The sequence below is a fragment of the Lytechinus variegatus genome, chromosome 5 (assembly GCF_018143015.1).
Source record: "Lytechinus variegatus isolate NC3 chromosome 5, Lvar_3.0, whole genome shotgun sequence".
Classification (NCBI taxonomy): domain Eukaryota; kingdom Metazoa; phylum Echinodermata; class Echinoidea; order Temnopleuroida; family Toxopneustidae; genus Lytechinus; species Lytechinus variegatus.
The window spans coordinates 12,207,629-12,226,164 of NC_054744.1; the positions used below are offsets into that span (position 1 = coordinate 12,207,629).

At 34.1% G+C, this 18,536-nt stretch overlaps 1 protein-coding gene across 1 annotated transcript in view; it reads right to left on the reverse strand.

Annotated features, from left to right (window-relative positions):
* Positions 1-1,675: 1,675 nt before the first annotated feature.
* Positions 1,676-18,536, reverse strand: part of LOC121415364 (dynein heavy chain 8, axonemal-like) — a 112,364-nt gene continuing 95,503 nt past the window's right edge. The window contains exons 71-87 of the mRNA XM_041608547.1: positions 18,145-18,283; positions 17,670-17,784; positions 17,094-17,284; positions 16,316-16,437; positions 15,804-15,922; positions 13,845-14,047; positions 12,961-13,034; positions 11,323-11,475; positions 8,608-8,763; positions 7,374-7,490; positions 6,795-6,896; positions 6,022-6,182; positions 5,598-5,754; positions 4,966-5,118; positions 3,628-3,817; positions 2,727-2,848; positions 1,676-2,185 (exon numbers count right to left, since the gene is read on the reverse strand). Coding sequence (XP_041464481.1) covers positions 1,898-2,185; positions 2,727-2,848; positions 3,628-3,817; positions 4,966-5,118; positions 5,598-5,754; positions 6,022-6,182; positions 6,795-6,896; positions 7,374-7,490; positions 8,608-8,763; positions 11,323-11,475; positions 12,961-13,034; positions 13,845-14,047; positions 15,804-15,922; positions 16,316-16,437; positions 17,094-17,284; positions 17,670-17,784; positions 18,145-18,283 — 2,562 coding nt within the window. The 3' untranslated portion in view covers positions 1,676-1,897. The remainder of the gene's footprint in view (positions 2,186-2,726; positions 2,849-3,627; positions 3,818-4,965; positions 5,119-5,597; positions 5,755-6,021; positions 6,183-6,794; positions 6,897-7,373; positions 7,491-8,607; positions 8,764-11,322; positions 11,476-12,960; positions 13,035-13,844; positions 14,048-15,803; positions 15,923-16,315; positions 16,438-17,093; positions 17,285-17,669; positions 17,785-18,144; positions 18,284-18,536) is intronic.

Here is an 18,536-nt window from a genome sequence, read left to right on the forward strand (position 1 = left end):
GGTTAAGATTTTGATGTTGATTCCCTGAGCATGGTCTAAGTTCATTGACCCTGAGTGACCTTTGACCTTGGTCATGTGACATGAAACTCTGGCAGGATGTTCAGTAATACTTGATTAATCTTATGGCCGAGTTTCATGAACTAGGTCGATATACTTTCTAAGTCATGTTGTCATTTCAAAAACTTAACCTACGGTTAAGATTTGGTGTTGACGTCACCATCGGAAAAGTGACGCCTATATAGTCTCACACTGCTATGCAGGTGAGACAAAAATCTGCTACATTTTCCTTTTTAATTATTTTTTTTTCCGATGTGGAATTCAGAGAAAAAAAAAATCCATTTTGGTTATTAGACGATACAAATTAAACCTAATCCTCAACAAACCGAATGTAGAAACTCTTTGAAGCAATTAAAGCTGAGGAAAGATGACTACAATGAAATTCAGAGTGCCCTTGGAAACAACAGTTTGACTCAATACTTTTGACACAGAAGTATTTGTTTAAGATTGTTTAGTTAAGTAATTAAACAACTGGCAAACATTGCATTTTAAACCAAATAATGAATCATAAGTCATCATAGCAAATAACAGATCATAACAATGCAACCATTCACATAAACACAATAAAGCAGTTGAAAACCATTTTCTTTGCATTTTGTTTTATTTCCTTCAGAAACATTTCAATTTCAAAATTTATAAGATTTTATTAGAATCAAAATGTTTGAATTATAAACATCTAAACTTGCAAATATACAAATAAAATTGTAATATTAACTCATACAGATAAAATAAATTGAAACATTATATTTTGGAATTTAATTGAATGTTGGCAAGAGATGCATTCAGAATTATAAGAACAATGTAACTGAGTATTGAGAAAACATATTTCAGTACACTATCAAATCAGAAATGATTTAAATTTAGATTTTGGAAGAATTATTTTACTCAGTTGTAAAAACCATCATCTCTCTTACAAATTCCATTTTTAATGTCCTTTTATATTCTAAAATAATAAAGAAATGGATAAAGGCCATTTTTGAAGTGTGTAAGCTTTGAAATGTTAAATTCACAGCAAATTTTCAAATGCCAAACAAGGTAACAATATTTACATGTATTAATTTCAATTATATTACAAGGATCATATTGTCAAACTCAACATGTAGGCTGTAGAAATTAGCAAGTAGTTTTATTTCAAACATTTATAACAACAATCTTCAAGAACACAGATATGATAAAATATCATCAAATTATTGATCACCTTTGTCCATTAAATCTGTTTCATTTTAAATCGCTTATCAGCTAATTGATGATTTCAATTAGTATCAAGAAGATCAAACTTTATTTCTTCTTGCAAAATATGTTAAATACATGTAGGCTAATATCAAATAGCAAATTATTTCACGTGAAATATTTCAAGACCACAGATACAAAATATCAAATTAGTAATGACTTTTGCTCCAGAAATTCATCTTCAGTTTGAAATCGCTAATCAAATTTGTTGTGAACTCTACTTACGCAGTTCATATAATACATTTTGCTGATCGAAGTTGATGAAGCTAAACTAGTGGGATAATGTTTTGAGAAAATATATAATTTCATAACAACCTTGCTATAACTTCTCATTTCTTTTTTGAAATGATATGCCAAATATGTCATTTGTTATGTTACAAGAGAAATATATAATGGCAGTAAATATTGTGGCCACCATTTTATGGCATTAAATGCAAACACAATGAAAATTCAATCAATTCATTTTTCTTCACATCAGAAGTTGTTCTAACAAATCAATAATTTTCAGGAAAAAAAAAACAAAATCCTGAATGTAACATGTGATTATTATGCAGCAGTAGACAAACATTCCACAGCCAATACAGCGACTGTCGGCAAGATCGACCGAGATCTACTTGGTATCACAGAGCAGTGCCACACCCCTGAGAGTCCAGTGATCTGGTGAAGGAGTGGTCCGCAGTATAATGAAGGTGATGTACGTCAGATCAGTACGACAGGGTTTCTTGTAGACTGGACACTGGTAGAGGCGAGGATCTTTTGGAGCGGTGGAGTTGATAGCAAACATGTGAACCACAGGAAGGAGTGTAAAGAGGACCTTAGGGGTTGGTTCCATCAGCTTAGCACCACGTCGGTCCCAACCAGCTCCGTCTAGGTACAGACCATGAATGTAGACTCCCTCCTGTAAATCAAAGACGAGTGCTTAGTTATGTTTTTATACATATTCAATAAAGTAAACAATGCCAAATCTCTAGGGACCATTCAAATTTATGAAAAGTCTGATTTACAAGAGGTATATAATAACACTTTGTTTGAATAATATATATTCAACTTAGAATTGTTAAAGTTCAGTAAAAATTTTACTGTCTTCAGTCTTCAAGCAAGGCAATTCACAGTTAGTAGCTATTACAACAAAATGTAGACAAAAGATGTTAATTTTTTTAAAGAAGATACTTTTTTTTTATCTGACTATTTACATACAAGATGTTGATGAAAAAAAAAGAGATAAATCATTTTTAAACATGTCCACATTTTATAAAAGCATGGTAACATTGTGAGCTTGTTCAAGTTTTAGATACAAGAATAGTTTTTTTTATGAAGCAAATCATAACAATCTTCTACTATTGTACTACCAAATAATCAATTATTGAAAATATTCTGTCATCACTAATAAAATGATATCACCAAAATACAAATAGACCTATGACTGGTACTATACTTACAGTAGGAGGTGCACCAATTTCTTCTTTGAATGATTTAGTGACATCATTATGCAATGTAACAGAGTCTAAGGCCCAACCCTTGTGAGCCCTTGTTACTTCTTGTCGCATGGCTGTCAGGAAACCTTTACAATAAAAGACAAGAAAACAGGTACTGTGTATATTATACATTTCTTTTGAAGTTTTTACCAACCCAACACTTATCTAGGCCCGTATTCTGGTGAGCGTTTCATCAACATTGCTGTCCGACAAGTTGTCAAATCTGACAAATTTTCTTGATTTTGATTGGATGAGAAACACTGTAATTACTAAGGCAATTGTCGGAAAAAACAAGACTTGTCAGATAAAACGTCCGACAAGTCTTTTTAGGAAACGCTCTCCTGAAGTCCAGTTTAAATTAGACCATTGCCTAACTCTGTGGCAAAATCATAAGAAGTCAAAATTTCATTATTTGTTTTATATCATGCATTTATTTGGTTTACAATTTTGTTTCCCCTTTCTTTTATGATGAAGAAAAACAACTATTTCAGTTAACATTCTCGGAGAATTTATAATAATTTTAGAGTCAAATGAGTTGATAAATTGACCATGTACTGTTAGAGATCTGTGCCACGATTGGCTATCCGTAATTAAACAACAACGTACAACCAGACTTTGAATTACATGTAAATCATATTTCAGAATACGGGCCCTAGGGTCTGAAGCACAACAACTGATTATACAGATCTGGGGAGCGTTTCATCAATATTTTCATTCGACAAGTTGTCAGATCTGACATCTTTCCATGATTTTGATTGGCTGAGAGGCAATGTTCCTATGGTAACTGTCGGAACTGTTCCTATGGTAAGTTGTCGGACGTTTTATCCGACAAGTCCTTTCAAGCAAAGCCCCCCTGCTGACATACCTTGAGGGTTGAAGAATCCAGTCATCCAGAAGACATTAGGTCTCCCTTCAAAGCACCAGGAATAGAACTGACTATTCCTCTCAATAAGTTCAGTGAACCAAAATCCTAGTGAAGAAGACTCCCATGACACTTTTCTCCACAGCCCTGGTACACGCGCATCATACATGTTATCCAGGGCATCTCGTAAGTTCTAAATTGTGATAAAATGATGGAGAATGTATATCAATAATTAATCGTAAGCCACAACACTGCCTCTTGGCAGTTCAATAAAAAAGAAATCAAATTAGCATGAAACAGAAATTATGCATTACCTATTACAAATCATAACCGATATATAAAGCCATAATTAGTAAATAAAGGGTGGATGGGACAAAGAAATATCCGGGGGGGGGGGGGGGGCCACTTCCATTCACAAGTGGATACCATGCGCTAAACACGTAATTTCCATGTTCTGAAAAAGCACCCCTTAACAAGTATATTGGCGTGTGAAACCCTACCCTTAACAAGTATTGGAAACAAAACGATACTCTTGAAAAATATTCCCTGAAATGAACCCCTAAACAAGTACAGGAATGTTTTATCGTTACGGGTCCTTTGGTCGTCAGCTTTACCTTATTTGGTTTAGTACGACCCCACCTTCTACACGTCGCTCAAATCGGACTCTAAACACGAAGTGTTGGGGCAAAAAGTACATCCTTTATAAAACATTTTAATTTTGTATTATCATCCTCGCAAATTCGACCCTAAACACGTAATTTTCCTAGCGAAATAGATACCCTTTTTTCATTATTTTTGACACCCTTATCACGTTACGTAGGTAACGTGCCCTATCGTGAAAAAGACATCCTTTTTACGTGTTTTTTTGGTCGCGCATGGTATTCACTCGTCAATGTAAGTGGCCCCCCCGGGAGAAATATTCAAATTAAAGATTTGAAATTTGAAAAGATTTATTAAAATACAATATCAATCAACTATTTCTTGTAGTATACCTTATGACTGAACATAATTCTGAATAAAAGGCAATAATAAATAAATTGACAGAAAAATATTTTTAGACAGTAACCAAAATATTAGTTGTGACGATTTCATCAGCTCTTTTATCTTCTCACCAAGCAATTTTTTAATAAGACCTTGAAAATGATTTATCTTCTTGCCATACAGATGAAGTCTGAATTAAATTCTATTGACGAGGAGATAAATCATAATTCATGAAATACATGCTGACAAAATACAGGCACCTGAAAGTACAAAATACAAAAGAAATAGAAGGTGACAAAAAAAAACCCCGCCTTTAAAAATATCGCATGATATATTTTTTTTGGAACTGGATGTACTCACCTCACTCATGATGATAGTGCCCTCTATTGCCAGCCTGAGGTCAGTTAGTGTGGTACGTACAAGACTAATAACCCTCTGCATGCGATCTATCTCTTGACGAAGGAAGATGTTCATAGAAGACAATGCTCCCATCTTCTGCAACCGAGCTTTAACCTGGTAATTTTTTTAGGGTAAAATATTACAAAATTGCTTAAATAAATAATCGTGCACATTGAGAATCTATACTTGAGGGGGGAAGTGGATTCCAATTTAATTGAAAGCATGGTGATTATGCTGAAACTATTATGCAATCTCTACCATAATATAGAATATACACTGTAGAGATGAGTGTGTGCAGGTGAAATTTCTTGAGACCACACAAGATTTTACTTTAGAATAGTTATATAACAAACACTTTGTACTATCTGTTCTCAAATTTTGCATTGAACAATGCAATTATTAGAGATATACAGACCCAACTTTGAATAACATTGTCAGGTTACTTGAAATGTTAGGGGATATCCCATCGCAGTATACACGTAGGCACATAAAAATCTAACCATACCCTGCAGAGAGCCTCTTAAGTAAAGTATACATGTACAATACTTTTCTATTCATCCACACAAAGTTTATTACATAAATTGTATTGATACCTCATGTGGAACATATCCAGCAGGTAGTTTCTCCAGCATATCTTGAGCTAGTTTGTAGACGATGCTCTCTCTGGTCTCTCCACTACCTCCTCCGGTATCCTTGGGCTGGATGTTCAGGATGGTGTCCAATACTTCTTTAGATGTGTTACTCTGATAGCTGTAAACCAAATACATCACATTAATCACCTTTTTTTAATTGATTCACTAATTGATTAATTAATCAATTCAAGAGTCCATTCATCTGTTTGTACATTATTTTGAACAACAAATGTTGACAATAAGGGTATACTCTTACTGTAATGTATTCATGAAATCATTTCGTTACGATCTCCCAGCCTGGAAAATACCAACTCAACTTGCGTCATTTAATCAGTAGGGACTTGATATAATCTGCATTCAACTCAATCTCAAATGACAAACTTACGTGATGTCAGCATTGGGATGGAGACCAAACACCTCTGGAGAGTCAGTGAGTGGCAGGGTCTCAATAATATCAAGGTATTCCTGTACTGTCTTACACTTGGGAATGATATAGCCTGTGTAGAACTTGAAGGAGTCCTGGAACATATGATCTCCAAACCACACCTAGAGGATTATGGAAATATTTGAATAGCATAAAAGTGTAAAAGACTTGCAGAAGTTCATGAATAAAAACAATTCCAACAGAAAGGTAAAAAGACCAGGGGCCCGTTTCATAAAAGATTTGCAACTGTTGTAACTTTGCAATGGCAAATACCACGGTAACAGGGCTCAGCAGCCAATCAGAATCAAGGTTACCAAGGCAGTTGCCATAATGACATTGTTACAACAGTTGCAAGTCCTCTATGAAACAGGCCTCAGAAGAAAATAAAGAATATGCATAATGAATTGACGCCAAAACATTATTTCTTGAGGAGAAATGACTAAAAAATCAATGATACACTAAACTTTTAAGTTAAATTAATCAAACTTAAAATAAGCCTCTCTAATAGTCAGGGAGATTTGGCAGGTCTTGGAAAGGAAAAATATTACTGAATATTTCCCTTATGGGAATATGTGTCCAATGGAATCAGAAAAAAAGTGAGTTGAAGTCTTATGTGCAATAAGTAGGCAGAAACCAACTATCATCTTTAAGTAAATAACACAATTATCTATTATTAGCAGTAACCTCAGGAGATAAATAATCGCTGATAACATACCAATGATATGGTTGCTTACCTTTGCAAATGTGTTGAGAAGTCTCTTATCGTAGTCATCAGTAACCCTTCCACCATACTGTACTTCACCAAGCATGTATCTCACCGTGTTCCATGATACACCCTATAATATTACACAAGGTAACTGAATGATTAACATTTGAATTTATTTTGGGGATCTATGCAATCTGCACATCAGCAGAAAAGGACATTAATATAGAGAAAAACTCATCAAGACATACAAGATTTGTACAAATTATATTTATTTAATCATACCCGGTACACAGACAGACATATCATATAGTGTATCCATGACCTTGCAGATGATTATAATTCAAATGCAGTCTCTCTAATCTGTTCAGTCTCCAATGATATTTTGTTAGTTTTACAGCCAAGACAAATACCATGTAGCAAACCTGCAACTTCTGAATGCAGAAATAAAAGCAATAGGTCCATACAACATAGATTCCACACCAAAATATTACAATTAAAGTAACATATTTAATTGTTAAGTCTTTCCCCTACACTGACAATACCACATTTCTCTTTAATTGGTTGTATTAAGAAACTTCCCTACTATACTACAACAGAAAATTTGTACCTTCTTAGGATCAATGTCATCAAGATGATTCTGTACAAACTGTACACTAGCTGCCTGATCAGCCGAGTTGAATTCATACGGGATGTTCCAACCAAGAGGACCAAATTTACGACGTTCCTGAAAAATGAATCAATAAAAATAGGTTTGGACATAGGACGTGTCTTGGCGTTACGGCATGGATGAATTTCATCTTTCATGAATAGAGAAGTGGCAATAAAATGAAACAAATTTTATATGGATTATTGTCAAAGTTATTCATATTTAAGCATTTTACAAGATAACAATTGTTTTGTTTCCTGCATTACCAATTCCATTGTTATGTAGTAACTTACATTTTCAGTACACACAGATAAAAACATAATTACAAGAATGTATTTAAATGGATTGGTTAAAACTGATTTCTAAAATTTCAGGACTTTTCAATTCAAGATGAATTTGATTCCATTTGGATTATATGCTGACTCCAACAAAAGCAGAAAAATGGGAAAGATGCTATTGATATATCTACCTTAGATGTAGACATAGCCTATTTTCTTTTCTTTTTTAATTTTTCTTAAGATTGTGAATTTCTGTTGAAAATTATAGGCTTGTGCTGCTAATATTATCAATCACTACAGAGCTCTGCCCTCTAGAGTAAAGTATTTGTAATCTATTGCCAATAAATTCACAATTCACACCAGAGACCCTTAACCCTATCTATCTAACCCTAACGAGTTGCGCGATATTTTCGCCGAAATTACTCAACATTATGAAAGTGCAAAGTCAGACCAAAAATTGCTCAAAAGTCAATGTAAATTGTGTTTTCAACCATCATTATTTTTAGTTTTGCTGGTCTAAATGTATTTTATGCTGTTTATGATATTAGAGGAGTCCCCAACGAATGAAAAACAAAGAAATACATAAGAAATTGATCTGATAGCAAGTTTACCTGAAAAAAATTGTGATAAGAACACCACAAAGAGTTTCTAAGCCAAAAATTTGAACACTTGGAGCTTGATATATGGAGTTAGAGGAAAAAGTATGATTTTGCATACTAATTACAAATAAATTAGCATAATTACTTAATAACATTTCACATGATATAAATTACTTATTCAATTTTGTGGATTATATTGCGCGATCGACGGCTGTGATCTCAAGGGGGGGGGCCTGGGAGGACCCCCCCGCCATATGAACTCCCAAAATACCCCGGCCTAGATAGGGTTGAGGCAAGGTATATGTTAATATCAGGTACCTGCACACAAGTATGAAGGAAGGCTACACCATAAAGCATTGGTTTCCAATGAGGTAGATTGATGACATCCAGCTGATCTTGTGAGATAGATGTGAAGGTTCTCTTCAGACCAGCTTTCATTCCTTGTGGTGGCTCATTGGTGAATTTGATGGAAGACTGCAGAAATGACAATAATTCAATTCAATTCAATTCCAATAACAAGTGGAATGCCTCTGGCCGTCTCACCTGCATCACGCAGTTCAAAATAGCAGCAGTGCTGACTTTGAAAACTACTCTAACTCGCACAAGATGTTTAGTGATACATGGTTACTCTTATTTCCCTTTTTTATGAACTAGACCAATAAACTTACAGAAATATGATGGTTATTCAACAAAAAAACCCAACATGGCCAAAGTTGATTGACCTTACATGACCTTTGACCTTGATCATGTGACCTGAAACTCGCACAGGATGTTCAGTGATACTTGATTACTCTTATGTACAAGTTTCATGAATCAGATCCATAAACTTTCAAAGTTATGATGGTAATTCAACAGATAACCCAATTCGGCCAAAGTTCATTGACCTTTGACCTTGGTCATGTGACCTGAAACGTGCACAGGATGTTCAGTGATACTTGATTACTTTAATGTCCAAGTTTAATGAACTAGATCAATAAACTTTCAAAGTTATGATAGTAATTCAACAGATACCCACAATTCGGCCAAAGTTCATTGACCCTAAATGACCTTTGACCTTAATCATGAGACCTGAAACTTGCACAAAATGTTCAGTGATGCTTGGTTACTATTATGTCCAAGTTTCATGAATCAGATCCATAAACTTTCAAAGTTATGATGGGAATTCAACAGATATCCCCAATTCGGCCAAAGTTCATTGACCCTAAATGACCTTTGACCTTGGTCATGTGACGTGAAACTCATGCAGGATGTTCAGTGATACTTGATTAACCTTATGTCCAAGTTTCATGAACTAGGTCCATATATTTTCTAAGTTATGATGATATTTCAAAAACTTAACCTCAGGTTAAGATTTCGATGTTGATTCCTCCAACATGGTCTAAGTTCATTGACCCTAAATGACCTTTGACCTTGGTCATGTGACATGAAACTCTAATAGGATATTTAGTAATACTTGATTAACCTTATGGCCAAGTTTCATGAACTAGGTCCATATACTTTCTAAGTTATGATGTCATTTCAAAAACTTAACCTCAGGTTAAGATTTGATGTTGACGCCGCCGCCGTCGGAAAAGCGGCGCCTATAGTCTCACTCTGCTATGCAGGTGAGACAAAAATCAACACATTAATTCAATTGGAATCAATTAAATGTTAGTAATATCCTCAATACAAGTACAAGAAACATAACAAAGATAAACTCATGATTGTTTAATCTATATTTATAAATTTGTGCAGAAAGACCAAACATAGATCAAAATGTTAATCTTTAAAATGGAATGAATAAACGGGGGGAAAAAAGGACAGTTAGTATTGTACCAAAACTTTTTTTTATATGGCATTGTCGGCAAAAATAAAACTTATGAAGAGGTATTCATAAGATAAATATTTATAGAGTATGGGTACAACATTGTCCATTGCAGGCCAGACACCCCAAGTTAAGGACGTTCCACAGTTTAGTTTCTGCGCATATTTTATATTATGTGCTTTGATGTCACAAAGGATGAATAGGTGATTAACTCACTAAAGATATCAGTTGATTTTTCCCTTGATCTGCATTCTAATGCCATATAAAATGTGTTATTTTATGATGCTGATTAGCTGAAAATAATCCATGGAACCATTTTTAAAATTCCTCTACAATTTCAGAATAATTTAATCTGCATTACTGCAAAGTATGACGAATACGACCTCGAGTTTGAATAAATGGTTGAGTGGTTTGAGATATTTCCTCACATAGATACACAGAATTGGGGGGGGGGGGGGGGTTGGTGTCTGAAAAAGCCCATTTCATCCAACAAAACTGCTGATAGTTTAAAAACAAGCACATATACATCCCTATTTTTTTTAATGTTTACATCTCATTAGTATACCTTTCTCTACAACTTTGCAAATTTTGGTGAGAAAGACATGGCTTTTGAAAAAAGTGGAGCATTCATTGTACTACGCAAATTCTTGCAGAAATGTCAAATTTTTGAGATAGGGTTTTGTGATTTATTCACATCATTTTAAAAAATTGAAGGTGCTGATACCCTTAAAGGGCTATCAAACAACAATATGAATGGATTATCCATCTTGAGTATACAGTTCTTAAATAAACTGAAATTTACATGGATTTTGACTGAGTAATAGATCTTTAAACTCAAATCCCATGATGTCTAAAAATGTCCAAACCTTTTGAATGCGCATTTCTGTAGAACTTCAAATTGGGTGAATTTCAAAGCACAAAAAATCAAGCACATGAACCCATGTTATTTTTCCTATATAGGTGCTGAAGTACCTCTGTGCAAAATTTTGTGCAAATGAAATGGTTTTAATTTAACTGTAAAACGTCCTTAGATCAACATAATGAATTGAACTACCATATTCAATGCTTTTAATATACACATCAGCTCTGCAACATATAAAAAAAAATCAATATTTATAGTTAATTTTGATTTTTTGAACATGGTCTGCCATAGACTTACAGTTAAAATTAATTGTAGAAGGCACTGTATTTTTTATGTGTTACAGCTAGGGACTGGGTTTGAAACCTACCTGAAGTAAACTGATAGGAAACTGTGGATGAACTTCAGTAGTGATCCAGACCCTGAAGCTCTCATGGGGATTCTCACATCCAGTAACAGTATCCAGCAACTCATCCATGAACTCAAGACCAAGATGACAATTCTGAAGCAATACCCAGCCACCCTACATCCAAAGACAGTGAAAGAAAAATATAACATGAATACTGCCAAGTACAGACCATTATTGATGCCATGTTGCACACAGCTTACCATCAATGGTTACTTCCATGAAATCCTTGATTTTGATTAATTGTTAAAGGTCAAAAGTCCACCCCAGAAAATTGTTGATTTGAATCAATAGAGAAAAATCAAACAAACATAACGCTGCAAATTTCATCGAAATCGGATGTAAAATAAGAAAGTTATGACATTTGTAAGTTTCGCTTATTTTTCACAAAACAGTTAAATGCACAATTCAGCGATATGCAAATGAGTCGATGATGTCCATCACTCACTATTTCTTTTGTTTTTTATTGTTTGAATAATACAATATTTCAATTTTTACAGATTTGAAAATAAGGATCAACTTAACTTAAACTGTTAAAATAATGGTAATTCTGCATATTCAGGGAGAAATAAAAATTTGTTGCACTTGACGAGGAGAAAATTAGAATATTTCATATTTCATATAATAAAATACAAAAGAAATAGTGAGTGGGTGACGTCATCACTCTGCCAATTTCCATACCGACCAGGATGTGCATAGAACTGTTTTGTGAAATTAAGTGAAACTTTAAAATATCATAACTTTCTTATTTTACATCCGATTTTGATGAAATTCAGTGTTTTGCTTGTTGGATATTTCTCCTTTTTTTCCAAATCAACATTTTGTTGGAGTGGACTTATCCTTTAAGGAATGCAACCATAGTTCAAACCACTAATGCAAGAGTTACCATTTATTTTATTTTAGCATGTAATAGGACCAAGGTTAATTGATGTATGAGATAGAAAAGTATCCTTGTAAGTATGTGTGGCATGAATCAAAGGTATATTATACAGCTAGGTGAGCAGTTTCAATATCACATTAAATGGAAATAAAATTCTTTATAAATCAAGACCACCACTGTTTCTTGTAAAGGTTGACGCTAGCCCTTGTAAAACATGTATAAATCATCAATCCTCATACTCTTGTTATGAATGAATTATTCAATGTGTGACTTCATGAACGAAAATGACTACAATGATACAAGTGTAAAACAATCCTTCCAATTTGAAAGATTTCATCATTACTTTAAATATCAAACAAAAAAATCCTTAATTCAAGATATCATGCATTGATTGACAAGCTAATTTCATGTGAAATATAGTGAAAAGTGAGACAAATTTTAATTTCAATAATCATTTTATATACCATATAATGTTTACATCAAATAGCACACAGAAGTTAGTTTGAAGTACTAGTATATCATTGGACACAAACATAGTATACATACAATGCAAATTAAAAAGCAGAATGTTACAGTACATTATAGAATAGTAAAGAAAAGCAGAGAAGGAAATGTAGAAAAAGGGAGGGACTGCAAAGTATGTAGACTGAAGAAATAGATTGTGACCAATTAAAGTAAAAGGCATGATATCAGGAGAATGTCATTGAGGATGGATAACTTACCCCTGCTTGAGATTGGTGTATGAGTCTCCTTGCATGTACCTCTTGACCCTGTCCCATGGAAATAGCTCTACAAGCTGCAAGGGAAAAGCGTTTTGCAACGTTATACTCAACTAAACTTATTTCATGAGGCATCACATGTTCTAGCAACTATGTTCCAGTAAAACACAATCAATTTTCACAAGACAAACCATCCAACCAAAGATTTTGTTTCTTTAACCCTGATTTACAAGGCAAAAATGATATTAATGAAAACAGACAAGTAAATAGTTTTGCCATGGTTAAACTGAGAGGGAGGGAATATAATAATCATTCTTCGCATGATGGAATCACACTACATCACTCATTCCAAAATAAGCAAACCATGTATGTTATCTTCTAATTCTTATACTCAATACCCTTCAAAGGTTAAAGTAAAAACATATATTCTGATATATTGCATTCATGGCTGTTTGGAATTTCCTTACATTTCAAGGATGAAAGAAAATCAGTTTCCTGCATAAACCCAATTATGCGGCTAATAGCAGCATAATTTGGTCGTAAAATTGGAGGAGGACCAGAGTTATCCGCATTATTTTGATGCTGCTATTATCCGCATAATAGCAGCATCGGGACAAGATTTTGAGTTTATGAACGCATTTCCAAATAATGCGGATAATTGCCATGGTGCGGTCACAAGGTCACCCTTTTCCAACACAACCGCTTCGGAGGGGGTGTGTCCAGTTGTCATGACGATTATCCGCCTTTTTCAGGACGGGCGCTCGTAAAAGTAATGCGGCTTATTTTTGGAGTTTGTGAACACAATTTTTATTGAATTATCCGCATTTCTATTAGGCGGCTAATTGCAGGATAGGCTTATGAAAGGGGTATATGTCGGAGTCACTTACCGACTCTGAGCTTCTTTCCAAGTCCTTCAATCTGATTGGTAGGATCTGATCCCATGGAGAGGAAGCAGATGAGAGGAGTGTGAACGTCACTTTCTTCCCATGTCTTCTCCATATCAAGGATGACAGGGTCAGCATACCTGCTTCCCATAGAATCAGCAATGTACTTCCTAGCTTGGGGGATGGTACGATCTGTACACCAAGATCTGGTATGTTTGAAGTGTGGAAAAGGCATCAAGATTTGGGTTGATAATGCAATGCTGAACAAGTGCAATATATGTATTGTCCCTGAAGGCTTCTTTTACAATGGCATAGGGCTTATTACAAATGACTAAAATCAATGTTAACCGAGACCAATCTTAAACATCCCTTATCACAATCAATCTTCAATCACATAATCTTTCACAACCTGTAATACATGGCAAGGTCCTGGAATTATGAAAAAGCTCCACAAATTAGGAGATGTAAGACTCCAACATTAGATAAAATTGACACATTAATTACCAATGAGTTTGGCGATCATTATTCATTTGAATATCTATTCTCGAAAGTAAACTATCATTTATGACTTACAATGAACATCACCACTAATGGTCAGCTGAGATAGGCACAATGTCAGATCACATAATATTTTCAATCAGTGCAATTCAGCAAATGAATAGCCTCTGATGGGCCTTACAAATATATTGCAGTGTTTTATTAGATTTAACAAGGCAAGATTATATTTCTTTGGGAAAGTGTACTGATGTAAAAGTTGACACATTACACATGTTATATATAAGAATAATTGTAGAAGAATTGTGAAAGCAGTTACATTAATTTATTAGTTATTTCCTCTTTAAAATAGCCTAGAATGATCAAATACATTCCACAGCATGTTTGTAAGAACGTTCCAGAATGTCTTTTTATTATGCAGGCCTTGCCTATTTAAAAGGCCAAGGAGTTGTATTGTTATTTCTGAATAGAGATTAGGAACAATAGGCTTAGCTATGTTATTGACACTGCTGATTTCAATGAGGTCATTCAAGAGTCTTCTGGATTTTGACTGCTCCTGAAAGGAGAATGTTCTTTTGGAAGAAGGTGCTAGAACCTTCTATGGTGGTGAAATTTTTTAGAATGATCTAGACAGTTGAAATTTAGTATTTAAGGCTGGCAGATTTTCCAAGGATCATCACATCATATGAGAGCAGGAGATCACATCACATCATATGAGATCACTTCACCAGATCAGATCAGAGCAGTTTATGCCCACCATCAATGAACTGTTTACAGTTATTTTGAGAGAGAAATTATCAGTTCTCATCGAGATCATCAACATCATCAACCTGTTCAATGAACACGCTTCAACCCATGGATTGCTGAAATTGACTGTTAATCATCATCAACATCGTCTTCACGGACATTTCAACTCGTTACAGTGACTTTTATTATTCATCGGACTTCAACATCAGTTTCATCATCGCCATCATCAATAAGGAATCTTCCCAGCCTACCTGGAATATATATTGGACTATAACAGTGAACTATAACCCTGGATTGTACATCAGACACTTCAAGAGATTAATGTAAGATTATTTGGTTTTATTTTGTTTAAGTACATGATCAATTTCCTGTAATAAAAAAAGGGAAAATTAAATTTAAAATCTACTTGTTATTTGTTGCAGTATCGTAACACACAACATATTAAACTTTGATGGTGCAAGAAGATTGTGAATCTTATTAATCTAGCTTGCATTTACAAAGCTTGATTATACAATAATAATATAGGGTATTTATATTGTGCACAAATCAACATTGTTAGGTACTCAAGGCGCTCCTATATTACCCGGCTAAGCTAGGCGTTCAGAGCGCACACAGCTTTTAAAGGAATTACTTCCTACCGGTACCCATTTACCTCACCTGGGTTGAGTGCAGCACATTGTGGATTAGTTTCTTGCTGAAGGAAATTACGCCAACTTTTACCTGATAAGGAGAAGTCTCCTGAATGTATCCAGTGAACTGTTATAACCATCAGGTATAATTTCCTCTTCAGGGGCATCTTTGTCAAACCATACCTTCCACGTTTTCTCATTGCGTTGGATCTATGTCGATGATTGAATTGAAAGAAAAATGTTAGTGCTATGATCAATCTAATCTTGCTAGTCAGTTATACAATTTTCTTTTTAAGACATACAATGTACAAAATAACTAGCAGTCTGTGATAGAAATAGAAGAAAAACAGATGTGTTGTTTGTTCAGAAGCTGGGAACTCGATTATATTTTTCAATTCTTTTTATGTTGTTTATTTAGCAATACAGCAATGAATGTGGAATGCCACAATTAAAATATAAATAATGACAAAGCAAATTGTGTTTAGACTGGATTTAAGGTAAAGAGATTTGAAGCTCTGACAAAGTGATTGCTCTTTTTATATCACTCTAAGGTGTCAGCTGTAGCTATTTTATGAAGTTTTTTTTTAAAAGAAATACACATACTTGTGAGAGGATTTCTGAGAACTGAGGTAGCTTGCTGAGTTCTACTACATTGAGCCATGTGACATCTGTGATCCACTTTGATGGTTTAGATGGACAGGCTTTCAAGTCCAGAGCAGCACCACCTATGAGTAATATAATACATGATGTACATTCAAATTTCAGAATATCAGAATGACAATGAACCTGAAATTCAAAGACCTTCTTGTGAAAATATTCAGCTACTTCTCCAAACTGGCATGAATAATTTGAATTGAATACTACAACTCTTGGGACATTATGTGAAATAAGCTGGAAAACATTTAGCTGTCCATAAAACAATAAATTGAGCACTGAATCCTCTTGTTTCCTACTTTTTTAATGTTACCATTATAATTCATTCATTGATACAAATAGTGTCCTAAATGGTATTCTCCATCATAAATGCCAGCTATTGTAATTCTATCGCTAAATAGCAGATGCAGATTAAAATCAAGATTTGATGGAAGTTAATAGTGATGACATACTTATTATCAATGCTACATTAAAATTTAAAAGATGCTAATACCTACCATCATCTGTTCAAGCTCAAAATTACATGTAATAATGATTTCTGATCTTAACCCAAAAATAATCATGTTGGTATTGAATCCAAATGTTCTCTCATCATTTTAATATTTTCTCTTAAAATATCAACCCCTGAAAATACCCTGAAAATAAATGTACTCATCAAGCAACACCAATCACCCTACATCTCCACAATGAATTAGAGAAGCAGACAGAATGATCTTGATATACATACCTTTGATGAGAGTTTGGAATTCTTTGACTTTGACATTGCCAAGTTGAAGATCAATCTTGAGAGCGAGGAGGAGGGTGAAGAGGAACTTGTGATTTTCATAGAGACCCCTGCAGGAATACCTGAACACTTCATAGGTCAGCTGGCTAATGATGTTTGCAATGCGCTTAGCTGGAATGGGCGACTTCTCAGATCTACCAACAAACAGAAAAGTCAAAATCAGAGCATGCATGTATATTTGAAGTGGCATGGCATAATCAAGCAATGATAGTAAGAATATGAATCATAAGTATTCAAATTCGAAAGCACATCAAATAGTAAACAGCAAAAAGATATAATAGTATTTACCAAACACCTAGGGAAAAAATTAATTACACTAAATTCTTTAAGCTATAAAAAAAATAATTTGTTCCTACCTCAATAATATCAATGCAAATTAATTTCCATAACTTAGAGACAATATAACACACGGATCTGGAGCACCAACGTTAACTGTTTTAAGGACTCCACTAGACTTAGTTGTCACTGTATGGGAAATTAAAAGTGACTTGGACAAGGAGAAAGAAATAGTTAGTTTACCTTGCCATGGAGAGATCAAATAATCCAAGGAACTGTTTGAGCGATGTCTGATACATAACATTAACCATGCTCATCTCAGTGATCAAGAAATACAGGATACTACCCCGATTAGCAACTGAATAAAGCAAGAAAACAAATAGATTATCTATAAGATATAATCCTTACAAATAAAATTACAGTTAACTGTAAAATTACAGTTATCACTCCAGCATATAGCGAATCCATAGTGCATTATGGTAATTCAATAAAGTATGTATACTGTAGTCCAAATTCAATCACTGCGAAGGGAGTTTCTTAAATGGATTGTGTCAGTTTTCCATTTTATTTGAAAAGTTGTAATTTCATGAATAAAATCATAACTGATAAAGGTTGTGATCAGGTGTGAAAAAATCTGTTGATTAGTACATTGGATTGAGCCTATACAATATCCATTCATATTCATGCATATTCATTAAGTATAGCTGTTGTTCATTACCTGGTCTGAACTCTTCTCTTGCCTCGTTGATCTTAACTTCAGTATCTGCTGCTACCAAAAGTTTCTCTGTCACTTCTTCAGCTGTTACTTTAGTAGAAGCAAGCATAGTGATGAGGGACTCATCTTCAACCAGGGAACCCTGTAAAGAGTATACATATGATGATGGTATTGAAATCACTGCCCTGTTTTTTTTATTTTCAAATCTAAACATATTATTTGTATCAGTAGGATATTAAATTTTTACAAACTATGAATTTAATCCAACAAGAACAGAATTAAAACCAAAAACTGTCATATCACATTCAAATCAAGTTCATGTAAACTACAAAAGAAAATGTAGTCCCAAAATTTCTGTTCATGCATGTCTCATGTAATATTACACAAGTGGAAAA